This window comes from Borostomias antarcticus (genome assembly GCF_949987555.1).
Source record: "Borostomias antarcticus genome assembly, chromosome: 23".
Taxonomy (NCBI): Eukaryota; Metazoa; Chordata; class Actinopteri; order Stomiiformes; family Stomiidae; genus Borostomias; species Borostomias antarcticus.
In genome coordinates, this window is record NC_140256.1 from 3,407,081 (window position 1) to 3,434,383 (window position 27,303).

Below are 27,303 nucleotides of genomic sequence, written 5' to 3' on the forward strand. Positions count from 1 at the left end.
AATGTGCGTGTTTGAGTATCTCCGTAAGAACTGTAGATGCAGCTAATCACACTTGTAAACAATTTTATTTTTTGGAAATGGAGCGGAATGTTCAGTGCAAGACGGCAAGTTCTAGAACAAAGGCCCAAGTTCTAGAACATAGGCCCATAGATAACAGTACAACAGCACAATCCATACACTGTTGTTCAGATGACACCTTGTCCAACAAGTTACATAGAGCTGGTCTGATTGGAGGTTTGTAAAAACCAGGTAGAACATGTCCAGGGAAAAGGATCAGACCGAACAGTTAAATTCAATTATTTCAGGAGACAAGCATGCAGGAAGGATATGGTACTGTATATACTACAGTATAGCTATATATGGTACTTTTGGATTAATGTGAATTAAATTACTGCATTCTATTCGATTTTGATATTTTTGTATACACACCATGTGCTGTAAAACTCAAAAACTGCAATAAAATACACTTTATACTAAGTACATTTTGTACTTCAGCACCTCTGCATTTAACCAGCAGTTATTTCAGCAATTTGAGATTGACAATGAAAGGTGCTTTATAAATAAATGTATTATTATTATTAGTTTCAACATCACAGTAAAAATCAAGGCCCGCAAGAAATCAGTGCAATATCAGATAAGTGCTTCAATACACTCATGGCAAAAGAAAAGCATAAATCAACAATGCATGGATTTTGTAACAAGTGCAATACAAAAATCTTTTTGCAGAGAAAATTCCAGTTAAGTCCTTGAACAGCCGGTTGTCACATGACTTTAGTCTCCATTCTAATTCCATATGAATTTCTGGCAGAACGTTACACTCTGGTCGGGTTGAAAACAAAAATTTGATTAGATACAAAGATATTGTTGCAATAAGTAAAGTTGCATGAAGTTGTTGTGAATGACTGATTTAGTGTACTTACTCCACACTCCTGGGCAGTCTTCATGTCCCTGCAGCGGTAACCTGGTCCCCAGGTACAGTGGTCTTCTCCCAGAGGCCTCTGCTCTTTCACAGTTACACACATATCAGCTCTCTGGAAGACACAATTAATGAAGAGATATTAATCTAAATCATTGTTTTCTATATATATAGACTAGACTCACCACACTGATTCCACTACAGTAGTAATACTATTTTCACATAGTCACAGTGTTGTGGCCATCATCCTTAAAGAGTAGATTTGTCATTTTGCTATGTTGATGGTAAATTGCAGATAAACAAGTTTGAGTGGACTAATGGGGTTTTACCTGACATGCATCTAGAGCATCCATCTTGTTACCCAGAACCTTCTTCAGCTGAAGTTCATACAATTTGGTGAACACCTCACACTGCAAAGAACACAAGGACAAGAACACTGTGTACTGCATTCAATCCTTTTCACGCAGCGTGTAAAAGCTGGTTTATTATTGTGCTTTCTGTCTGGTGTCTAATGAACAGCATGGAAAGCTGATGGAATGGGAAGTGGAGGGTGTAGACCAGGGACAGACCTTGGGGATGGCATAGGGATGCTGCACGCAGACAAGCTGGAGGAAAGAGGAGGTCTGGGGTTCAGTGGCGTTGACACCCATGTAAAGTGGGCTAAGACTGAGCAGAGTACGGCAGGAATCACAGTCGGAGAGGAGGGAGGACACCTCTGGGAAATGAATGGAGGGTTCTGTTTACGGAGGGTATGGAAAACAAGTTACTATGGGAAACAGAGCCCCAATCACCATTGACCTTATTCACACGGCGGCCATTTCGCTCTTACGTCACGCTCAGGGTGGGAGAATGCGGAAGTGTCCAAAGACCAATAGTACAAGTTTTTTATAAAAATAACACTTCAAGATTCGAAATAATCAGAAATAACAGTCAGAATACACTGCTGGAATTACAAACTCATGATTACTGGACTCTGATTGTTTTTCACCGCGGTAGTTTTCACGTTAAGAAATACATGGATGGGAATGAGCTGATGACTCATGCGCTCCTATGTAGGGTATTTCATAACGTGAAAACTACCATGGTGAAAAACAATCGGAGTTCTATTAATACATCCATGGAATAAGGTCAATTGAAAGAAACTACATTGCTTCAGAGCTATCAATGTACTGACCCCAGAGCAAGTGGATGTTAAGGATGTTGAGGATGTGTACGGAAAAACCAGGGGAGAGGTTTTCACAAGGCACAGGCTAATATCAGAAACAGCACAACACAAACAAATGAGTTAAGATGACTAGTCTGCCTGCCAGAAGCCGCTCCCCTACTCACCCACGCTGGGCGTCTCCTCTATCAGGCACAGGTGCAGCAGGGTACAGATGGAGTGGGGGGCAACGGAAGACAGAAGGAAGTCGACCAGCTGCTTGCCATACTTGTCAATAAAGTCATCACATTGGTCCTTGTAGCTAGTAGGCAGCAGGCCACACACTTCCCCCATTAGTTTCACTACCACATCCTGTCAGAGCCAGAAGAGAAGACATCAGATGTGAAGGGTAGACGAGTATGATATAAAACAGAGCATGTTCTTCTTTTTCTTTGTTTGGGTGTAGATGTTTCACTCCCCCCGAGGCTCGGGGCCGAGGGGCTATCCTTTTACCACCCCGAGCCTGGGTGAAGGGTCACCGGGCTATATATCCGGGCACACCTCCAGGAGTCATGTCACCGTGTGTTCATGTATAGGAAAGTTACCTCAGTTCTCTCCTTCGGCAACATGCTCTCCAGTTTCTTGATGACAAAAACACAGAAGGTGCAAGTGGGACTGACCTGCACCTAAAGAGAGAGAGAGCAGCTTTTGAGCAATTCATAAGCAATTGTACGTGACAAATTGCCTTCCACTGCAAGGGGTCCTGCACTCACCTCTGGGTTGGCAACGGTGTCAAGTATAGCAGTGGACGCAACTTTGTCAAAAACAGAGTTTGTAAACTGGACTGCACATAGTCCCAGGAACAGACAGGTCTCACGTGGCTTCTACAAAAAGGGAGGAATGTTAGATACAGAAAAATCAATGAAGACATTCTGACACTCTTGTCTGCATGTGTACATTGCTGACGCTCTCACCAGGCCAGTCTGGTGCTGAAGGACATGGGGCAGACGGGTATCACACTGCAACCTTTCTGGGCCTGGGAGGCCCTGGCACAGTCCATGCAGGGCTTCATACATCATATCCTGAAAGTTACATTGATGTGGCTCACTTTATATAAACACAAGAATGGATCGACGTGTTATAATTTCCTATGAACTCCTCATAAGCTGATCCTCTCACTCTAGGTGCAGGTCACTGGGTCCGTCCTCAGTGAGTGTACATTGTGTGTATGAAAGCAGAAGCAGAAAAAGGGGAAGAAGAAAGCTGCTATCCATTGGTTTTTCACTTTCACTTCTATGTTTCTGGGATCAAAAGATGAGTAATTTGGATATGATCTTCTCAGGACTTGAGAGGTATAACACCAACACTAATCCCAAGAGTATTATAAGACATTTACAATAGTATGTCACAGAATCAGTGGGAGATCTCACCTGAGAGTCAGCGTTGGACATCATACCTGTGAACAGCTCCATGATCTGGGTGCAATGTGTACAGATGCTGGTTGTCTAGTACAATAAAAAGGTCAGAAGTCAGATATAACCTCATGTCATGTTCGCCCTTTTATACCTACATGCATTATCTAGATTCTAGAAGGAACATTATTTGATGTGGAAACCATATAACAGTAGGCTATTGACAAATGATGTTAAGCAGCCTATAAATAACCTACCCATAGATATCACACTGTGGTTAAAAAATAACTACATGTGTGAAGCAGAAGTGAAAGTGGGTGTTTTTGGTTGTCATCTGTGGCCCAGATGTTTCGTAATAACATTGATGTTTATGTATATTGATGTATAGGTGTGTATTTTTGTACGCCCTCTACTGTATAACAGCCACGCGATGATGAAACGTCCCGTAAACATGCCTGCCAGTGCCAGCTACAACACATCTCACCGTAGACCTCTGTGTCATGTCCACACCCGTGTTGATGCCCCACCTAGTGATGACAGGTCCGTTGACCACCCTAGTTTCACCTTTGGACCGTATAAAAAACAACAATAATCAGTCCTAATGCGTTGTAGCCTAATCGAAAGCAGCCTAGACTTTTAGTTTGTCAGTTAACATTATTACGCTATCTATTATTCTTGACCTACGGCTAAGCCTTTTATAGATATTTAACTTACCCGGACAAAGAGCAATACAGATCATCAGGATACACTCCAAAACCGCCATCACAGAAGGGATAGAAAATCAACTGCAGTAGCAGTCTCTTCTATAATAAAAGTGACAGTGCGTATCTGTCTCAAGGATTTTGTTTTTGACAGTGGCCTTTCAGTCCGGAAGCATACTAGCCAATCAGAGCGATAAAGGTTGATCGGTCAAATATGATGGTCAAAGAGTATGGAATGCCAAGAGGAGACACTTCAGTGAATCTTTGGCAGCCGCCTGAAGAGGGCGCCCGTGTGGCGTTGCCGCCATTATGGACTGTCATCTGCTGCCAAATTCATCCAGTCAGGTCAACATGAAGACTACAAACGAGTTGTGTGGAAAAAAACGAAAACAGTGTTCTGCAATAAATTATAAGAACTATCAGAATGCTTGTCCAGCTTGCCTTTCACCGGTTCCCCAAAGATTCTGAGAATTGTTGAACATGTTCACAAAGTGTAGAAATTGACGTCTATGGGACCATGTCAGTGTTAGCTAGCTAGCTAGCTAGCTAGTTAATGTTAGCTGTTCACAAAAGATCCAGACAGGTAATTGTTTGTTTAACTTGTTCACAAAAGTGTAGAGATTGAAGTTGACTAAACCTGTCAGTGCTAGCTATACAGTTAGTGTAATCACTGTAATACAGTTTACAGTTCCTGCTAGTTTACAGTTAACCAGGTATTGTAAACTAGCAGGAATGGCTCAGAGACTTGTTTCGGGTTGAGATGGTTTTTATCTGTCCTGTACACAGTAAGGCATCACATCACAGCCATATACAGATGGACAAGACAGTCCCAGGTGACACTGCTCACTCTCTTCCTTCAAACATAAGGGGTACTGTACTATCACATAGATGTAAAGTAATGTTCTGTAATACTTTATATTTTTTTATGTTTTTGTGTGTTTTTCAATTTGTGGTTGTCACCGTGACAGCTCTGTCGGTATAGTTTGAGTGTGAATACCAGGCTGTAGCTGTGATGTCCAACAACTCGGGGACAAGACCAACTGTGAGGAGGGCCTAGATACCTTCCTGCTGCAGGTCAGCATATACACCTCCCAGGAGAGTAGCCAGGTCCCCATCAACACTGAGCTGGTCAGGGACGAGCACAACTCTGCTAGGGAGACTTCTGATGGTGGAGCTGCCGGTGACCAGGTGGAGGAACCAAAGGACTGGTCAGATACTGACAACCTGGGCAGCCTATAAATATCCTACCCACAGATGTCACACACATTGTGGTTAAAAAATAATGTGTGAAGCAGAAGTGAAAGTGGGTGTTTTTGGTTGTTATCTGTGGCACAGATGTTTCGTAATAATATTGATGTGTATGTATATTGATGTATAGTTGTGAATTTTTGTACGCCCTCTACTGTATAACAGCCACGCGATGATGAAACGTCCCCGTAAACATGCCTGCTAGTGCCAGCTACAACAACATGTTTATGTTGCATGGTAAGGTAGTTTTGGTACCTCTGTACTTTTAGGGTACTTTGATGGAGAGGTTACTCAGATGACTTTTTACACCATACAGTGTATATATATGCATTATAATGATAAAAACAAAAACATAAAACACAATGTGTTTTATCACCCATCAAGAAGAGCCAATTGACTGTTCCATCACCCCCTCTAGTAAACCTGAGAGTGTGAATCTGCGTGGTCAGGGAAAGCGCTCAGCTGATCCAGGACCAGCTATCCAGGATATCAGGTGAGAGGAACGGCATGTCTTGACAATTATGACTTAAGAGTAGCAACCTGGGGTTCCTACAGCAGGGCTATTCATTTGCTGTTGGTGCTATTATTCAATTAACTTATAATATATTAATTTGTAATAGATGTGGTGATATGTTGAATTTTGACTTGATTTGTATGTATTTTGTTTTTTCAGAGCAGTGATGCTGTCTTGCTGTCTCATGTTAACCCCACTGAAGGTGTCCTTCCACAGCGTGTGCTGGACCTGCTGAGTGTGATGACGCCACCGATATCAGCGCCTGTAAACAGAATTGACCATGATGGCAATGTACTAGTTTACATATCTGGGTATACAGTATAGGTAGTAAGGTTGTAGAGAAGTAAAGTCACTGTGAAGAGTACTCTGATTTCAACCGAGGAGAAAAAGGCCTTTAAGTGCCCAGCCTGGCACAGGTTGATCTAATCACAGCCCTGGAAAATAATTTTAGAAAAAATATCACATCAATTAAACACACAGATGGCTTGGGGGAGAAGTTATTTACCAGTAGTATGAAGGTTCTGAGTGAGTGCAAGGAAGAGTGGAGTGGAAGTGTCAAGAGGCACTCATCTACATGGTTGAGTTCGTTACGCATCAGAATCCATCACATCCTGCTGGAGATAAACCGACGTATCTCTCAGCCAAACCAGAAGAAAAACAGAAAATAATCAATAAAACAAACATGTGTAGCTTTGTTGTAACAAAAGATATTTAATAAAAACTTTATTGTCCATTCAATTTACATGTAATGGAAATTTGTCTTTGGCACTCTGGTAACAGTATAAAAACTGACAATAAAAAAGTGCATAAAAGGAGACATAAAATTAATCTATACAGTGTTCTGTGTTCTTGGGCTTTGAGTGTGTGTGTGGGGGGTTATTGTATTACAGTATGTCCTTGTTTAGAATTTCCACAGCAGAGCGCACAAATTATTTCTTCCATTCTTCCTGGCTAGTGGAACCTTGAGTCCTGGCAAACAGAGAGCTTATATAGAGTGTGTTTGGGGCGGAGCATGTGAATGAACAGGCAATTGACATGTACATTTATACCTACATACACCCATATGTACCTATTACATAACAGACGGGAATAAATTGTTTGTGGTCAGAGTGGCGAGACAATATGGACGTTTAAAAAAAAAAAAAAAATAGAATGAAAGCTGAATCACTTGCATTTCATATTGCCGTGGTTTTCGGGTGTCTTTATTCAAATGACCATTCAGTGTGCAGGCTCGACCCGTTCTAAATAGTAAAAGCTTTCCACATATTTTCAGCAATTAGCCTACTTTCTAACGTGTTTAAAAACAAATCTCAGAATTCACTTTACAGTCACTTCAAAGGTGCAGTGTGGCGACATCTAGTGGTTAAAATAAAGTTAACGGATTTGGCAGAAATTGAATTCATTTTCATAAGGTTGTCTGAATTAGTGTGTAATGTGAAAATGAGAATTGTTGCATTTTCCTTAACATGGTGGCAAGTCCCTCCATGGGGGCCGCCAAGTTGAATTCAATGTAATTGTATTGAGCGGGTGGCAATCTGTAACCTCACCACTACTAGGCTAGTAAAAGTATTGGCTGCAATTCAAAAGGAGTCGTATATGAATTCATGCAGAGCGATCTGCTTACGGGGCATTCCAGTTGAAGAATTTGAAGCTTGAAGTGACGCATACCCAAGTTGATCGCGTCCCAGAAACAAGGTGAAAACACCCTGCCCAGTTTGCACGACAGTGTGATGTCAGACTTCAGAGATTTATTGCGTTGCAGACAATCCCCATAGACCAAAGGGCTGTCTTTACTACATACTCATCTCTAATCTATCCAACATAATTGAACGACCTAAACAAGAGTCATCTGTTATGAAATAAAAGGACTTACATGTAAGTGCTGCTTTCGATAGTTGATCGATCATACCCATTGTGTCGGCCTCTCTGACTCAGTTTTAGACTGGTTCAGGACTAATCTGTTTGGTAGGCCTAGGGACTTTTGTCTCTCTTGTGCTTTTGTGCTTTTGTTTTTGTATGCCTTGGAGAGATTTTGATTTTGAAAGTAAAGTACTTTTTTGGCACCCCTTTGTCTGGAGTTTTGCTTCTCTGCGTTTGAGTCTCTGGTCACCCAGGATCGTACACAAACATTGAAATGATGAATGCAAAGGGACACTGTACACTAATTTAAAATCCCTGGCATAAAATGCCAATGCCTGATTTGAATTTTGATTCTCACGTCAGTAATAAATTACATTAGTCATTTAGCAGATGCTTTTATCCAAAGCGACTTACAATAATTGCATTTTATCATGCAGTACACATACAGTGTACTACTTGTCAGATTCACAAGTGCATCTCCTTTCTAAACAAGTGACTAAGAGCCTAATCTAGTGCTGAAGCCAAAGTGCAAGAGTAGCAAAATATAAATACAATAGGTGCTTAAGAGGAAGATACTTCTTGAAGAGGTGAGTTTTGAGCCTGCGGCGAGAGATGACATTAAGAGCCTGGATGAGCACCATTACAGTAATTGTCTGCTAGGAGGGGAGGCAGCACCCTGCCTACTGTAGCTCATCACTAGCACCTGAATACTTGTCAGACGTGCTTTTAACGTATGCTCCTTCCAGACATCTCAAGCCCTCTGGCAAAGTTGTTCCCCAGGTAAGGACAAAAGAGTACATGGAGAGTACATTGAGAGTACATGGAGAGTACATGGAGGCGACGTTTAGTAGCTATGGTGCTTGCCTCTGAAGCAGCCTGAGGAGCAGAGGACATCACAATCTGTACACGTTTAAAAGCAATCTTAAGACATACCTTTTTAGCTAAGAATTCTCTTAATCCATTTTAATCTACATTTTATCTTATTTTAATCTACCCTCTTTTCTGTATTTTTTTATTGTATTTTTTGTTTTATTTTATTGTTAAGCATCTTGTATTGCATTTTTGCACAAAAGCGCTATATAAATAAAATCTTATTTGATTTTACTATAACTAATAAGTGCACAGTGAACCTGTCTTCCTCCACCCATGATGCATGTCATCAGCATAGTACAGTTGTTGAGCGTATAAGTGGAGAGGGCTTTTCTGCTTTAGATTTAGGGAGGAGCCGGGACGAAAGTAAAACTTTTTTGTTTGATCCCATTTATTCATCAACAGCCCCCTAAACATGACATGACAAACAAATGCAATGACAAAAGATACAGTGACAAAAACAAAGGATGCACTTTTTTTTTTGTTGCCTGGGAGTTATTGAATGATATTTTCTCTTTTGTTCTATTTTTCAAATCATTCCACCTCCGTTTGCAGTTCATACTATTGCATTTGGAAACACCAACTGCGCTCACAGACTGGGATGGTTTTTAGCTGTGAGTGTGATGTTTTTTGCTTGTAATTGTGAGGCATACCTGTGGACCTCGTCCATCAAGACTTCCAGTTAACGCTTGAAAAATGTAATCTTTCTTTTTCTCTCTGCCATTGTCCTAGGACATGCATACTGTTACATGGGCAGTATTTATAGTACTTTACTATATCAGGAGCAAATTGCACTCAGCTGCAACACCGTATGGGCGTGTTTGCGTTAGAATGTCATTAGCGCAAAATCTTTAGTGAATAGGTCGTTCAGACGGAACACATAGCAGGCGCAAATCACACGCAGCTTATGGTGCTATTAGCGGCCGCAATCCATTCTTTGTGAATTCGCCCTACAGGGTTTATACTGGGGTGTGCAGGGGGAGAGCCTGGAGTGCCCTGGTGACCCGAGAGGGGGCGCCACAGAGCCGGCCAAATACAGCCACCCATTCACCTCCAGTTATTTTTACCTCCTCCCCAGTGAATCACGGCCATTCACCTCTATTCATTTTTTGGACTATGATGACTTAAAAACTACCAGTCTGCTTTTCATGAAACTCGGTGGAAGGGTGTTGCATGGGCCAATTTAAAACCTATTCAATTTTGGCATGCACATGCAACGAAATGCATTCAGGAGAGGAGGTCTGTGCTCTCTGAGCACCATTTCTAGTTTACTATAAGATAAAACTGAAAGGATGCACCTGTGTGTTACGTCCCTGTGTGTTGCTCTGTGTTTGTCTGTCTCTCCCCCCCTCCCAGGTGTTCGTGATCCGTCAATCTGGCCCCACTAATCATCTGTCAATCAAGTCCACCTGTGTCCCGTTGTGCCCCTGGTCCGGTCGTCCAATCACCTGTCTACCTGTCTCCTATATATGTGGCTGTTTGTTACATGTGTGGGTTAGAGGGAAAGGGGATGATGTTTTGGTTCTGGTACATGCTAGTTTTTTTTTTCTTCAGTGTTGAGTCTGTTATGCTTTGTTCTAAAATAGTTGTTTGAGTTTGGTGTTTGTACGTGATGTTTGTGGTCCCTGGTTGTTGCCTCGTCTAGGGAGAAGGCTAGGTAAGATACCCTGGGGTTTACACTACATCACGTAGGTAACCATTCTGTATATATACTCTAGGTTAGAAGTGAGCGGGTGTCACCCCTCTTTTCTTGTAGCAGATAGGCTAGTTAACATTCCTCCTTGTGTCCTTGTTGATCTCTACAATGACCTGTCTCTCAATTGTTACCTGTAGTATGGGGAAGTCCAGCCATTAAGTGCTTCCTCATGCTCATCATGTCTGGTTCATGTCTTCATCAGTTAGGAAACTAATTGTGGCAGAACATCCCCATTTCTTTGTAAGTTCTGTTTCCTGATAAGCTTATGGTTCTTTCTAGAATACATATTTCCTGACAATTGTATTGTCACGAAACACAATTGTATTGTCACGAAACACAAGTCACACAAGTCTCACACACACATTCCATAAACCTTTTCCTTCTTGTGACATCACAGGACCACAGGTCCTCCTAGGTGCTTTTTCTACTTGAGTAGGCAACCAGCAATTGTCTTTCTTAAGAGAGCAGTTTTCATCATTTACATTGGTCATGGGTGATTTGAAATCATATTCTTTCATTTTTATACACCGAATATACGGTATTTCATTGACACAAAATTGCAATATTTGGTCACTGCATTGATTATTAAGTTGGAAACCTAAACTCACTCTTATTCCTTACTTGTTGGTTTGACCTTGGGCATTCTCACCTTTACTTAATGACCATGGCAGGCAGGGGTGTATTACTGAATGGGCCTACCGGGCACAGGCCCAGGGGCGCAAGAGTTCAGGGGCCCCCTAAAGCTAGAGCCTCTATGCGCAGTCGCTGTTTAACTTGGCATTTCTTGTCGCATAGTCAAAGGGCCTAGTCGTTCATGTCAATAACAGAGCCCCAAATGTCCTGCTGAAAAACTGAAGGAATAGCCTAAACATTCACTTTGAAGAAAGTTCAAGAAAGAAACCATCATATAACCTTTATTTAACCAGGAAGTCAACATCCAATGTTTAAGCCTCTTTTACAAGTTCCTTTAAAACTCCCTTAAATCTTAACTTAAAATAATTTAAGGAAATAAGTCTCACGTTTGAGAGTAGCCTTCAGGTCATTCCAGGACTAGGGACCAAAGTAGAACGGGCTTCCGATGCCCACCTCTTTTTTGGCATAAGGCACTCTAAACTGTCATTTTAAGTGAATGTTTATCCCCCAGTTTATAAGATTTTAGAGAGTTCTCTGCAATATGGGCCCTAATTTCTCCCCACAGATTTGAGGTCCCTCAAGTCAAAACCAAGCTGGGAAAAACAGCTTTTAGTTATTGCGCTCCTAGAGCATGGAATGAATTTCAAGAGATCTTCAAGTTGGATGCCTTGAGCCACATGTCCACTAACACAATTGGCGTTATGAATCCTGAGCCTGCATCCAATAACTCTAGTTTGGTGTCTGGCTTGGTCTCTTTCTCTGACCCCGTTTACACCTGGCATTAAAATGCGTTTTTGGTGATCAGATTGCAATCTGATCATGCTAAACCACATGAAAATACAGGTGTAAATGCGCCCGAAACGTTTTGAGGACGGATTGCGATCCGATCGGCCAAACCACCCCCGGAGGTGGTCAGGGACGCATTTCGACCACATTTAATAGTGTAAATGGAAATGCGTTTTTAATCCACATATCAACAACATGGGCGGAAATACGTAGCCGTTGGAACGCGCCGGTTACAGACCAGCAAGGAGCAGGCTTCCATGGCAGCTAGCAAGAAAACATTAAAAGGTTGGAGTCCAGACGAGACAAAAGTGTCTACTCTCAATTTAGTCAGATGAACATATTCAAGCACAAACAGGATGTGATGTTCAATTGTCAGCTGGACAGAGTCGATCAGATCTCAAACGGATCGGGTTGAAAATAATTGAAACGCATATTAATCTTAATGCCAGGTGAAAATGTCATCAGGCTAAATCATTATCTAGATACAATCTCGATAGGAGACACATTTTAATGCAAGGTGTAAACGGGGTCTCTGTTTCTTGTCTTTTTCTGGGATGTTCCTCTTCGGTCTATTTGCCTCCGCCATGATGTGTATAGTAGTAATGCTATTGTTAGTTGCCTAGGTAACAGTGGGTTTCTGTTCCTTCCTGGCTATCTTGGTTTGATTCTCATTCTTTCACTAAACGGCTGCTGCCGCATTCCATAACGTGGTTGTGATTAATTGATGTCTGGTGTGGTGACAGCGTTTACAGGACTTACATGCCAACCCGAAGACGGATATACATTCCGGACTCATTGTTCCTATTCCTTCAAGATAATCACACTGTGGAGATACTTCCGCCGTCAGAGGCGTAGTGGATTAGCTAGCTAGGCTAAGTGGGCAGTATGGCGAATACACACAGAACTCCGAAACAGTGGTGCTTAACTAAAATCGAGACTGTGAACTCCTTTGAGAACTGGCGCCAGAATCTCCTGTATACATTGTCAACAGATACAGAGTTTGCTCCCTTCCTGGTCGATGGTGTGGAGTGGTATGAGTATGGAGTAACAAGTCTAAAACCTCCCCGGTCAGGGGCTTTACGGATGACGCGGATACCGTCCCCGCCGCCCAACGTCGCTCGAAGGAACAGAAAGTGTTCCTTAACATAATGCCCCCTGATGTCAGAGATAAGTTCCATGCACTACACAGGGAGTTTGACAATGTATTCAATCCTCAGTTTAAGAGCTATAACGGCGCTGTGGGCCCATTTCAAGCCAGGGTGAACATGGGGCCTGTCCAACCACCGCAACGCAAGGGGAGGGTCCCTCAATACTCCAGGGGTATGCTGCATGAACTCCAGGAACAATTTGACATCTTGGAGGGGATGGGCATCTTCAGGAAGCCTGAGGATGTCAGCATCGCAGTGGAGTACGTCAATCCATCGTTCCTAATCAAGAAGCCTGACGGTGGCTTCCGCCTGGTCACGGCGTTTGCGGATGTGGGCCGTTACAGTAAGCCTCAACCCTCCCTGATGACTGACATCGACTCCACCCTGCGCCTGATCGCTCAGTGGAAATATATCATCGCCACAGACCTCACCAAGGCCTTTTATCAGATTCCAAAAATGTCAATAAGAACCCAGTGGCTGAGAGGCCTGTTCAAGAGCTTCAGGGTGAGATTCTTCATCTTGAGCCGAACTGTAGAGCTGTTACCACCCTGTTGCTCTCCGTCGCCACAGCCCGTCTGAACTGCTGCGTGAGGTCACATGGCCCGTCTGCCAGTGACATGCTGTTTCAGCGTGATCAGTTCTCCCATAAGCAATTGCTCGGGAGGACCAGGATCTCATTTTAAAACAGCATGCACAGCGCACCACTAACCATCCATACAGCGAGGAGTCGAAGGTGCCCTCTGGTCGCGTGGCCATGCCCCCCGCCATCCGGCCTGGCGAACTTGTGTACCTGTATGGTGACCGGAACAAGTCTAGAGCCTGTGACAGATACCTGGTCACTAGCGTCGATGGGTCCATCCATCCATCTTCATCCGCTTGTCTGGGGTCGGGTCGCGGAGACAGCAGTTCCACCAGGGGGCCCCAGACATCCCTTTCCCTAGCAGCATCAACCAGCTCTGCCTGGGGAATCTTGAGCCGCTCACAGGCCAGTGCAGAGATGTAGTCCCGCCACCTAGTCCTGGGTCTACCCCGCGGCCTCCTCCCAGCTGGACACGTCTGGAACACCTCCCTAGGGAGGCGCCCAGAAGGCATCCTCACTAGATGCCCGAACCACCTCAACTGGCTCCTTTCGACGCAAAGGAGCAGCGGCTCTACTCCGAGTCTCTCCTGGATGACTGAACTTGTTTGTTTTTTACACCTGCTGTTGAAAATTGTAAAATCCAATAAACAGTGTGGCAACCCTGAGACGCTGTATGGCGATGTCACACACTTTAGGGAGGGGAGACAGCAGACCAGAGGGGTTCAATGCCCCTGTCCTTTCCCCCCGACTTGGGTGCTGATTGTCTGAGTGGCTCCAGCTGGGGCTACTCCAGGCAGGTGATGACCAGAGTGTAGAGGGCGTTGACATATTAACAATCCTACAGACACATTTGAGTTAACTAATAATGGTGGCGGGTGACAGGAAGTGAAACCTAGTGAAACGCCGACAAGCTCTTCAGTCGTGGGAGGGACAGGGGGCATGCGAAAGGGGGTTCGTGCGTCAGTGCCTAGTGGACATGCGGCCTTAGTCTCACTGGGCAAATTCAAATGTGATGCATGGATTTCTGTGCATGTTTTAAGTAGTGTTGCCATAACATAAATCTAGGCTCAAAACTTTATTTATTCTCAACTGTTTTTTATGTGATTTTATAAGTGTCTATTTCTGTGCTGTCATTTTGTGTTGTGTGTTGATGCTTTTGTCTGTTGTTTTTGTTTTTAGCCTTTTTATTGTGATTCTTATTGTGTTTTTACTGCTTGCTTTGACTTATACAGCACTTTGGTCAACATGAGTCATTTTTAAATGTGCTTTAGAAATAAATTTGACTTGACTTTATCAGTTTGAATGTGTAAAATGTATTGATAGCCTATATGATGTTTTGGTATTGTTTTATGACTTTGAAATACTGAATGCTTTATAACCAGGACACCATTGCAAATTAGACCTTGGTCTCAACGGGTTCCCCTGGATAAATAAAGGCTCCACCATTATCAACTATTATGTCACTACGCTTTTAGACAGAAATAATAAGGGTACCCGGCATTCCTGACAACATTCCTTGTCTGTCTCAGTCTAGTGACGAGCGTGAGGAGCAGGAATAGCGTGAGGGACAGCGAGGAATGGGCGTGGCAGAAGCCCGAAATCACAATGTAAAAGAAAACAGCTCGAGCATGAGGCCTCAGGAGATACTACTGTATACTGTATGGACTACTGTTGAGTGCTCAGTGATTGCTTAGTGATTCGTCTACTGAGCATAATGCTTTCTGACCTGGACTGTGCTTCACACAACGTCAGAAAAAAGAGAGAGCCAAAGTTCGGAGAAAGAAAGATAGAGACAGAATGATTCACATAAATGAAATGTTAACAAAAAGTCATATGAATAAATGTTAAAAAAGACGTAATAGTATGAAATATTCAAAGATGGTCCTGTCTCATGTTTTAAAATAAGATGTTCACAGAAAGAATCAGTACGACTGTACATCAATGCTTCTAAAATGTAAGATAGCCTACTAGAAAGCATGGCAACACCCACATTCTCTTTTATCTTTCAGACTTTTTCTTTTAGATGTGTTGAGAAACACAAGAATTTCCCTCTATCTACGTAAGGAGGTTCAAGAGCCACACATGACTGCATCTTTTCTACTTCCTCACTGAAACACTCGACCGGTTTCTCCTCCCAAACATAATTGTTTGTCTTCAGGACTCTTTTTATTCTCCCTCACTACATGCAAATCTAATTTTCTCGTTCACATACCTCAAAATTGCTTGCACAGATTTAAATGAATCACTGCATGACAAGGATGAGAAATGTTTCTGCACAGTACACTTTACACAAATTTTGGGTTGGGGTTAATTCGGCTCAAATTCCCTCAACTCACAAGATTTTCAAATGAAAATGTTTTTAAAAAGCTCTCGACCTTCAAACAGGCATGCAAGATTTATGGATTAAAATTATGACATTAGGGGATTCACTTAAACTTTTTTGACAAGACTAAACAAAATATTTGTAACAGGTACACCTGGTCCATCTTATTGATAAGGACTGACCTCAGACTCAGAAACGTGCTATGCGCCATACAGCTGGCTAGGTGTGATTTTCTTACTTACAGCCCCTAGACACTACCCAAATATCTTTTTTTCCTGTCACTTAGTTTCCCAGTTTAGCAATCTTCTCAAGTAGCCTACCGTCATCTCTAGCATTCAGTGTGCAGGTGCACAGATTGAAGGTCAGAGACAGACAGACGGGTAGAATGATCAACAGGCAGACAGATGGTAGGATAGACATGATGCACATTATTTAAGCCTACTTTATTAAAGGGTCAGTGTGCTATTTTGGACATTTAGCCATATTTGTGGTCCGTGCCATGAACCTGAAACATAGAGACCATCATTTCACTGATCGTTCCAGTATTGAGCTAGCTGCCGTTTCTATGCAGGCTCTCACTGGGCTACAATGGAAGTTAAGGGGGCATACGTAAATGCATTGAAAAACTATGATGAATGTACTTTTCTGAGATGGGAAGCACAGGGTGTAATCTTACCAGTCTCCTGTGAAATGTATCGCAATCTGAATATTTTTAGGTGTTTACATGGTTTACGACGCGGTGAGATGGAAAACTTTTAGTTTCATTTTGTAAACCTGAAATGCGCGGACTTCCTGGTCTGCTGATTGTAAATCATAAATTGTCTGGAGAGTTGTTGATGGGCGGGGGTGGGGGGGTGCTGACAGATGATGCAGGTCAGGCCAATAATGCTGTCCAGGCCAGTTAGCACGCCAGTCCACCGGAAAAACTCCCGGTGCTCCCGTTGGCCACCTCGCTCCTGCCCAGGAATTGTCATTTATAAGTCACAACAGTGCATTTAAGTTAATCTCTGTTTTCAATGTCTTACAAAAGGAACCTGAATGTGAGAGGGCTAGGATGGCTAAATTGGCCTACAAACAAAAGGTTCAACACAAATTGAGCAACAACAGGCTCAGCTTGGGACAGTGTTGGACCATGGTTGGGTTAAAGCTGCGTGAGATATCTCAGCACTTTGGCGGCCCCGGGGTCTTGCTAAGGCCAATTCATAAACTAATAGCAAGTAAAGGTGAATATTGAACTATAAAGTAACTATAAACTATACGCTGACGGAGTTTGGGGTTGACAGGTCTCTGATGATTTTATTTTACAGATCTTCTACTGAGTCCATTTTTCTTTTTTCTTTTATCTGTTGGTATGCTTCTCTTAAGCTTTTTTGTCTAAATAAAGTGAAATAAAATAAAAATCATAAGCAGAAAAATGCATTAATCAAGGTGACCAAGGTCTGTAGCAGTATCACAGGTACTCAACAGAAACATCTGATTTATAGGCTATCTAATAAACAGTTGTTAAGGAAAGCAGAATCCATCTGGTCTGACAGCACGCACCCCCTGCACTTGCCTTCTGGTTCCTGCCTCATACCGGCTAGAGAAAACCAACATTTACAAACCAGCTCACCCACTCACCCACGTTTGGTAAACATAGTTTTTATGTTTTTCTTCTCAGTTTGTGTGTATTGTGTGTTGAGTTTCTACTGGTGTTAAACTAATTGCCCCGCAAGTTCTACTTGACAAACTTGACAAATAATTTCATTCTGAGGTTGCATGAGAGTTGAAACAACAGTGGAATCTTAATAATAGTAACACACGCTAATAATCTTGCTGACATAATGTTGAGGAGTGCCTTCAGGCAGCCTTTTATTCTTTGGGTGTGCATTTGAACGTCAAGTTTCTGCTCACTTCATCTTGTCAAACAGAACCTTTTGTATGCATATAATGAGGAAGTTCTGCAAAATAATGCTTGAAGCCTTGGGCACCGTTCAGTCTACTTCACTAGCTAGTAGGTGTTGCAATTTTTTTTGCCATTGTCTGACAAAAGACAAATGACCCAAGAAAAAATGGATGCATTCAAGGGAAAGGTCGGAGACAGGCTACTGTAGACCTATGATTAAGTGAATCAAATCAAAAGATTAGACATGATTGAAAGAAAAGCTTTGAAGATACTATTTTCTTGGAATAACTCCAAAGATGAACTACATTCATCAGGAAAAAACACACATTACTAACACATTAATTGATGTCACACATTTGACATGATCAATGTATTTGTCAGTAAATGTTTTTGTCCATTAAGTCGTATCCATCCTCCACAATCACCATGTTAACATGGTTGTGGTTATCTTTCTTGATCATCAACGATTAGTTGTTTTCTTGGCACAGTGGAAAACCTGTCTGTCAAAAAGATGTTTCAGGTGATTAGGAAATAGGGACGAGGAAGTGTTCTTTCACAGCACTAGTTGGCTACCTGAAATGTCCCGCCTGAGGATTGAAGGGCGGTGCGTCCATCTGGGGCAACTTATAAGGAGGACGTGGCTCATTAAGATCAGTCATCTCTGTGAAGAACAGACTTGGACATTGCAGGTAAACATGTTATCCCTTTATCTCTTTATGACTCCTTTTTGTCGGCTCTGGTGATTCAGCTTCAACAATATAATTCATTACAATTTGTCATTTGGACTTGAGTTGTGTGAGTAATTGCACTAACACAGTATATTTAAAATAATAGTTACATTATGTTATTGTTCCTCTGCATAGGCCTACTTCTTATTATTCTGCCCATATTTTGCTACCTGTCTCCTCTTAAACTATTTAAGCTATTATCACTATTTACACTTTTTCAGTGCAGCTTTACATGCTTACATGCTTCTTGCTGCTATTACGTTTTATTGATATGATTTATACTTTTGGTGGTATAACCAAAAAAACAACATTGAAAACCTAGCCTTACAGCCTAACGTATTAAGAGTATTTGGTGATCTTACAAATGTTGTTTGTTATATTGTGTGCCTTCTTCAAAGAGTTTCATAATATACCCCAAAATGATTTTGTCTGAAAGGGCTGTGGCCGATGTGTGGCACATCACACTGGCACCAGTCACATTTGTACTTTTCATTCTTTCTTTCTTTCTTTCTTTCTTTTTTTCTCTCTCTGCCTCAAGCTGCCTACTACATTCAAACTTTGAAAAAACGACAAGGACAAGTTTAGGCTATTAATGCTATACACTATAATCATTTCAATACCATTTACTGTGTACCTTTCATTCTTTTTCTCTATTATTAAGCTAGATACTACATTCAAACATTGACACTCACAATGACAAGTGGATTGGTTCTTTATTGATTATGGGTTTATATATTTCATGCTTTACTTTTCTAGTTTTAAATAGATTTTTAAATCTTGCATCTTCATTTATGGGATGTATGATGTAATAAATACTGCTTGCAGCTGATATAAACCTAGGCTATGAGAGAGAAATCATGAGAAACATGTTTTATTCTCCTATCTCCTCCTCTGCTTTTTTCTCTTCTGGCCCAGCCACTGAGAAGTGCTCAATAGCTGATTCAGGCTTTGCTTATCACACTGGGTCAGATCCTTGACCAGCCTGATTAGCCAGCAATAGGCTAACAATATTAAATCTATCTGGTGAAGAAATCATTTTGTTAACTCAACGCTGGTATCTTGTTTTATGCTTAATGCTTATAAAGTTTTGTGAGGCGTGCTTAAGAACTATGTTTGTCTTGTTTGTCCAGAGATGAAGGTGTTTCTCTGCCTCCTGGCCGTGGGCATGAGCCTGTGCTTGAGCCAGGTGAATTCCGGTGAGTGATCTTAGTACCATTTCTCATACTCCTGAGCCACCAAGTCTGACTGCAGTTTCACACTGGAGACAATATAGATTATTTATATAAAAATGAATATGCTTTTAGTATTTTACCCTTTTAGTACAGTGAGTACAGTGCCAACATTCCAAATATTAATTGGATTTTTCCTATATTACTAGAAAGCGAGATTTCTCAGTTTTAAGGAAGTATTGAATGTAGGATTTGTTAAAAAAAAAAGAAGATATTTTTAAAAAGATTTTCAAAAACTTTTTTTTTTTCATATTAAATATTAAATATTTGATATATTAAAATGTTGCCAGCGAGACATGTTTAGCTAATCACAATCATTGTCGTGGAAAGACCACCGAGCCAAATTCCTCCTCATGTGAAAATGTAGGTCTACTTAGCTAATAAATCAGATTCTGAGTGTGATTTTACAGTAGCAGGCAGTTGAAATGCGTATCTTAACTACATATTTATCAAGATTAGTGTACATTTCAAATGTTGACATAATGGCTATCACAGAAATTCTTATTTATTAAGTTGATCTTATTACACCCATTCCAGATGTTAATCTTGGCCGACAATTAATTGAAAAGGCTGTGAATGAGGCTAAAGTAAAAGTGGACCAGGACTACGAGTTCTCAAGAAAAGAGTAAGTGACTGAACCATTGCCATCTCCCACATGAGCCTATAGAAGAGAAATAGCATGTGAGATCACATGATCGGGATAGCGAAGCTAGGCTGTGTTTTTTGGATGTCTATTTGCTGGAATGCTTGATACAATAGGCCTACAGTAGTAGACATATTGAGAGTGGAACCTAGATGCCTGTCAGTCAGGTTACACACCAGTGAGGAGGTTCTACTGTATCCTCATGTCCCTGTCCGGTAAAACTTTTGAATAACTATCCCTTATAAATAGTTAAAGTCGCACTGAAACGGACGTTTGAGATCATCTAACTTCCGTAGTTTGACGTATTTCCGACGCAAACAAGCTATGTTTATAAGATAAGATTACAACAAAAGTAGAATTTTGTAATTTTTTTGGCATACGTCGTTGAATAGGTGAACACTATGACCAATTATGTGAACCAAAATGGGACAGAATGCTTTTTTCATTTCAGTGTGACTTTAATAGATCATTCACAAACAAACTGTTAGTTAATGAGTTATTAATGACTTGTTAAATGTGTGTTAATACTTGGTTAATGATTTAAAACTACCCCTTATGAATAGTTCATAGATCATGAACAAATGATTAGTAAACTACTTAGTATTTAACTAATATAAAATAGCATTTGTAAACCTTAGCAAATGAGGAATAGTTGCAACTTTAGAATAACGTCCCAATACAGTCTATGAACTATTGGCATGGTCTTAACAAATATATTTACTAACCTTTACATAATGATTTCTTACTCACTCCTAAACATTTATTAATTTGTCTTTAGATGGGTCCCCTGATAAAAAGCCAGATGGGGGCAGCTGTAGGTGGATCAACTATTAACAAATACTTAACAAGTCATTAGTACGTAGTTTCATAAGTGGTTCATAAGTCAGTTTTATATCATTAACCAACTATTATCAAACATTTAATAAGTCATTAATAACTCATTAACCAACAGTTTGTAGATGATCTATAAACTATTGATAAGGGGTAGTTTTTCTAAAGTGTTACCAATTGTCCTGGTTCTACGATGTGCAGGAGCATAGCTCGGATAAAGAGAAATGCCAGACCGGCAGACATCCTGCGCTTTATGAAGCAGCCGACGGGTGACACTCGTTCAGCCGTGCGTTCTGCAGACTACATGGAGCAAACAATCCGACGGATCCAGGAGGGGCTGCTCCAGGAACACCGCATCCACAAGCGCTCCCTCAACGCCACAGGTCAGTTCCTCTCTCCCTCACATTCTCCACACCTGCACAAACTGCATGAAGGTCGGTCTTCTCAACCCAGGCCTATAAGCACTGACTCTCTGCCTCTGCCACTCAGACCTGCTTTCTTCTGAGGACCTGAAGATTATCTCTGATCTGACTGGCTGCTCTGCCAGGGTGAAACCTCCTTCCTGTAAAACCATATCCAATCTAGACAAGTTCCGCACTGCCAACAGTGTTTGCAACAACAGGTGAGCCAGCCCCAGATGAACCACCTCACTTCACTTGTAATGGCTCAGTGTAAAGCACCGATGCAAGACTGGTGATGTGAAGGGAAACGGTGACAATTCAAAAATCAAAACAATTCCTAGGTTCCTATTATTATCTTTTTTTATCTAACAAATAAACATTTCCAACAAACAGACTGAGACAAAAAACATAAATATCCTGTCTCATTAAATTACATTACAGTTATAAGGTGACACTTTTATCCAAAGCGACTTACGTTAAATGCAATTATTGTAAGAAAAGTCAGTGTACTACTACTTGCCAGAACTCACAAGTGCATCTCCTTTCTAAAACAAGTGACTAAGAGCATAATCTCGTGCTGAAAGGACGAAGAAAACCAAATTAAAAATACACAATAGGTGCGTGGAGTCTCTATCACCACACCAACAACCAAGGACCACAACGGAAACAAGTCTAGGAATTTATCCTTGGTGTTATCCTTGATGTTCTTTTAATTGTGCACGTAGATGTCCTTTTAAATTGAATTGTCAAATAAACAAAACAAAACAAAAGTCTTCACTCTTTAGGCAAAATCCCCGCCGAGGAAGCGCCAGCACACCCTTCACCCGTTGGCTACCTGCTGAGTACGAGGATAATGTCTCTCGGCCGAAGGGCTGGGACCCTCAGCTGCAAGTCCACCGGCACCTGCTCCCTTTGGTACGATAACTGTATCATCATCCTTTTCATGGCAGTACTAGTTGTAATGTCCTCGAAGTCGGAAGCAGCGATGCATCTTGTCTATGGCTCTCACCAGTGTGATCTCTCTCTTTATCCCTCCAGGTGAGGGAAGTGTCCAACCGTATTGTGCATGCCGCCAACAGTGATGTGGAGGGCGATATGCTCTACACCCACCTGACGACCATCTTTGGTCAGTGGAACGACCACGATCTGACCTTCACCCCTCACTCCCCCAGCATCCGCTCCTTCAACAATGGCATCAACTGTGACGAGAGCTGTGATCGCACAGAGCCTTGCTTCCCCATCGGGGTCTGTGTCATACTTCATTCAGAACACATACAGTACAAACATATACATTATGTGTATTACTTACTTATTACTACACACATGCACACTATAATTATAGACATACCGGACTTTACTTTACAATCCTAACTGCTCTCTTTTTCATTTGAAACAGATCCCCAAGAATGACCCCCGTTTTGGTAATGACTCGGACGAATGCCTCCCTTTTTTCCGCTCTGCCCCAACCTGTGGCACAGGGAACACAGGCCACTTGTTCGGTAGCAGCAACGTGCGCGAGCAGATGAACTCCCTGACAGCCTATCTCGATGCGGGCCAGGTGTACGGCTCGGAGGAATCCAAGGCCCGCAGTCTGCGGGACCTCACCAATGACAAGGGCCTGTTGAAGGTCAACACCGCGTACACGGACAATGGCCGTGAGCTCCTACCATTCGGCTCCATGCAGGTCAACATGTGTGCCACTCGCGCCCGCATCACCAACGTTAGCGGTGCCACCGAGGTGCCCTGCTTCCTTGCAGGTGAAAAGTCACAATCTCGTTTTAAGACAGTCTTCAGATGACATAGCAATGGTAGATTTCATGTTCCATACAACTATAGTAAAAAAATAAAATTCCTGCTGAAAAAATAAAAAATTCTTGTTGTATCCCAGGTGATGAACGTGTCAATGAGAACATACAACTGTCCACCATGCACACCCTGATGCTACGTGAGCACAACCGTCTAGCACGTGAACTAGCTAAGCTGAACCCTGAGTGGGATGGAGATACTCTGTACCATGAGGCCCGCAAGATCGTAGGTGCATACTTCCAGGTGAGCCAATGAGAGGAGCTATGGCGTCTCACGCCACGGAAACCATTCTATTATGGCTGCAGTGATAAACTTACTTCTCCTGACATAGTTCTCAGTAGGATGACAGAACTTACACTCCTCTCTCTCAGGTCATCATTTTCCGGGACTACCTGTTCCACATTGTGGGGCCAGACGTTGCTGCCCGGAAGCTGTCCACCTATCCTGGCTACTCTGAGTATGTCGACCCCAGCATCTCCAATGTGTTCGCGACTGCCGCCTATCGCTTTGGTCACCTGGCTATCCAGCCTTTTGTTTTCCGCCTGGATGAGAAATACAACGAGCACCCCCAGTTTCCCAGCCCTCTGCTGCACAAGGCCTTCATGTCCCCCTGGAGAATTGTCTTTGAAGGTACAACTCCTCTTCGACTCCTTCCAACTCTTCTTCTCGACATTCACAAGTTAATTTCCAGATAATTAATTCAATATATCGCCTCAAATGTGGTTACTACAGCTGGCCTCACCCCTTCTGTCTGCTGCCTCTTGTGTCCGTTAGGTGGTGTGGACCCTATCCTGAGGGGGCTGGTGGGTCGCCAGGCCAAGCTAGCCAAACAGGATAACATGGTGATTGAAGAGCTGAGAGAGCGCCTGTTTAAGTTCACCAGCCATCTGGCTCTTGACCTGGCTGCTCTCAACATGCAGCGTGGACGGGACCATGGACTCCCAGGTCAGTCTCCCTCACTTACGCTGGCTCTGCTTCATCTACTCTTGGGCTTTTCCTACGTTAAATGCAATTACTGCTAGACGCTTTGGATAAAAGCGTCTTCTAAATGACTGTAATGTTATGTACTCTATATTATATTTCACTTTACATTCCAACACGATTTAAACCCATTCATCCTGCGTACAACAGACTGAATCTGAATACAATGAGACTCTTCAAGAGATGAGGATCTTCTTCAAGAGTGGCAGCAATTTGATTCATTTTTCCTCTCGTCTATTCTTCTAGGTTACACCAAGTGGCGTAAGTTTTGTGGGCTGTCACAGCCTAGAACTTTAGCGGAGCTGGCTAATGTACTGAACAACACTAAGTTGGCCACCAAGCTGATGCAGCTCTATGGGACTCCTGAGAACATCGACGTGTGGCTGGGCGGTGTGGCTGAGCCTTTCGTGCCCGGAGGCCGAGTGGGGCCCCTCTTCGCCTGCATCATCGCCACACAGTTCCAGAGGATCCGTCAGGGAGACAGGTGAGCAGGAGAGTGAGAACTGCTCAGTAGGTTACTCTCATTGGGCATTTTAAGGAGTGTAGCCTCTTCTAGATAGATAACAACAAATTCCATTTCAGACTGTGGTGGCAGAACGAAGGGGTCTTCACCGCGGAACAGAGAGAGTCACTGAGGACGGCCTCCCTGGCTAGCATCATCTGTGAGAACACTGGTATCACCGATGTCCCAGAGAAACCCTTCCTGTACCGCCCCCGCGGTTCTGGGTACACACCCTGTGCGCAAATCTCCGCCCTCGACCTCAGCCCCTGGAAGGTCAATGGTGAGTAGATGTTCTGATTTTCCTATTGCATAGAATACTGATTACTTCAACTGAATGGCTAATTCTTGTTTTCTCTGAGTAGAGTAGGACATGTATCCAGTCAACTTTAGGTAGATGACACTGACCTCTCAAGGTGATTTCTCTGCAGGGTCCAGTGTCCATCCAGGAGGTCGAGCAGGACCGGTAGGACCACGAGGGCCACGAGGTAACCCTACACATTACCACTCCTCCTCCCTCCCTATGAATATCAGGACACCTCATGTATCGTCATGTTCCTAAATGTGACTGTGGCGACAGTGTTGTTGATTGTGCCTGACACCCTATTTCTCTCCTCATTCAGGACGCAGAGGACAATCTGGTAGGACTGGACCTCCGGGACCTCCTGGCGCTCTCTCTAAAAGATCAGCCTTCGCTACACGTCTAGGTTACAATTACCCCACACCTGGCGTACCCATCCCCTTCCGTGAGGTCATCTACAATGGACAGAACCACTATGACACACGGACAGGGGTGTTCACCTGTGTGGAGCCAGGCGTCTATGACTTTGAATTCCACTGCACTATCTACCAGAGAACGGGCAATGTGGACCTCCGACGCAATGGACAGCTTGTGCTGCACTCCTTCACCACAAGGCAGGATGGCTATGTCACTGCCACTGGGGGCACCCTGCTGCAGCTCAACAAGGGAGACAAGGTGTGGCTCACCGCTAACTATGGTGGCAACGGCCTCACCTCTGACAGCTTCTTCTCTGGCCACCTGATCTTCACTGTCTAAACATCATCAAGGACATCTAGAGGTTCTTGACGTTTCTGATTATCGTTTACACGTCACCTATTATGTTCCTTTTCAAGAAGTTAATATAGGTTCCATTACAATGAGTGATTCCCATAGTGAAATAGAAGTCCTTGTAGGGATTAAGGCAAGACTGGCGTGGTGGCTGAGTGGCGAGATGGTCTCGTAAAGCAAAAAGCATAAATCCAATCCTCATCCACGCCACTGAGAATAGAATATTATATTATGAAACTGTGGCATGCGAGACTGCAGAGTTGAAAACGGCATCAGTTTAAATGCAGTTTATCCTACTGCAGCTTATTATTCATGAGAATGTCATAACTGCGAGTAGGCTATCAACTGTATTTTGTATTCCAAATTAACCCCAGCAGTTTGTTGGTCCTATCATTAAAGAAACTAATTTCTGCATTGTAGGCCTACAGATCCAACTAAATATGATTCCCAATTAAACTGTAGGCCTAGGCTATTTGAGGGTCTATTTAGCAAAAATAATTGATATCTCCGTTTGGATTATCCTAAATCATGAGGTGAGGAGAGTGAGCGGGTTTAAAAATGATAGGCCATCTCTTGATCATGGTGACGTTAGTAAAATCAACACTTGACATCATGCGGGGCGTATTCGCAAAAACAAACTCATTCACCATAATATTTATTCACTTTAACTTATTCACAAACTTAATGTATATCTATATATAATATTTATCTATATAGCTCTTTGCGGGAGAGGTAATGCTGATTATTTGAGAGTCTTGAGAGTCATAGTTCATCCGTCCAGAAATGTGTGTACGGATGGGTCAGAGCTGCTGTAGCGATGCACACATTCTCCATAACTGAACTAAAGACATTTCGCCTTTGACTTTGTATGGGACCTATGCAACTTAACAATAATATAATGTGATTACATTGCACTAAACTCTTTAAAAATCATTTTACTTGATTTAAAAACTTAAAATTTATTGACTGATTTTAAAACTTGTTTTTATTGTGTTTTACTGCATTTTTACTTCTTTCTTACTTACAATGTATACCTGCCTATGTGACAAATAAATCTGACTTTGACATTGGCTTTGGTTTGATCAATCCATTATCAGCAGGACAAATTACTATTCTGACATCTGAAAATGTTTTTGAAAAAGGGAGACCAGAAGAGGACAGAAAGAGAGTAGGAAGGAGTGAGACCAAAGGAGAAACAAGAGTGTAGACAGGGATAAAAGACAGATATCGAAACCTAAAACACATCTGTAAAAAAAAAAAAGAAGTAGGCCCTACATTAAAAAACAATTATTTCCCAGTGATGGAAAATGTAGGGTACATTATGTGTCTGTTCACATCATGCAATTCAGAGTGTACCAGAATGCACCATCTATCAAATGTCTGACGGGAGGATGAGATCAGAG

General features: G+C 42.4%; 2 protein-coding genes across 3 annotated transcripts; one reads left to right on the forward strand and one right to left on the reverse strand.

Annotated features, from left to right (window-relative positions):
- Positions 1 to 58: 58 nt before the first annotated feature.
- Positions 59 to 4,307, reverse strand: sftpbb (surfactant protein Bb). 2 transcript variants are annotated; one of them, XM_084457111.1, is made up of 11 exons: positions 4,184 to 4,307; positions 3,954 to 4,033; positions 3,488 to 3,562; positions 3,032 to 3,139; positions 2,831 to 2,941; positions 2,663 to 2,743; positions 2,246 to 2,429; positions 1,486 to 1,631; positions 1,246 to 1,326; positions 921 to 1,031; positions 59 to 819 (listed from the first exon to the last, which is right to left on the reverse strand). In XM_084457111.1, the coding sequence occupies exons 1-11, from the start codon at positions 4,230 to 4,232 to the stop codon at positions 784 to 786; spliced, it is 1,062 nt and encodes a 353-aa protein (XP_084313237.1). In that variant the 5' UTR covers positions 4,233 to 4,307; the 3' UTR covers positions 59 to 783. The 2 variants fall into 2 exon arrangements, with proteins under 2 accessions (XP_084313237.1, XP_084313236.1); XM_084457110.1 differs by having other exon boundaries at positions 1,486 to 1,652.
- Positions 4,308 to 13,042: 8,735 nt separating this feature from the next.
- On the forward strand, positions 13,043 to 25,888 carry LOC311324822 (eosinophil peroxidase-like; the record flags this gene model as incomplete). Its single annotated transcript, XM_084457416.1, has 14 exons — positions 13,043 to 13,429; positions 13,596 to 13,722; positions 19,572 to 19,637; positions 21,444 to 21,527; positions 21,634 to 21,766; positions 22,331 to 22,460; positions 22,584 to 22,790; positions 22,942 to 23,302; positions 23,434 to 23,594; positions 23,723 to 23,981; positions 24,126 to 24,296; positions 24,579 to 24,816; positions 24,915 to 25,114; positions 25,539 to 25,888. 14 exons carry the CDS (start codon positions 13,043 to 13,045, stop codon positions 25,886 to 25,888), a joined length of 2,874 nt encoding a protein of 957 aa, XP_084313542.1.
- Positions 25,889 to 27,303: the final 1,415 nt, after the last annotated feature.

Excerpts from the sequence above, each read along its gene's own strand:
- sftpbb (XM_084457110.1), bottom strand. The coding sequence starts at position 4,232 with ATGGCGGTTTTGGAGTGTATCCTGATGATCTGTATTGCTCTTTGTCCG. Across the intron at positions 3,140-3,487 it reads TGTCCAACGCTGACTCTCAG|GATATGATGTATGAAGCCCT; the intron begins GTGAGATCTCCC and ends TGTAACTTTCAG. Across the intron at positions 820-920 it reads AGACTGCCCAGGAGTGTGGA|AGTGTAACGTTCTGCCAGAA; the intron begins GTAAGTACACTA and ends CAACCCGACCAG.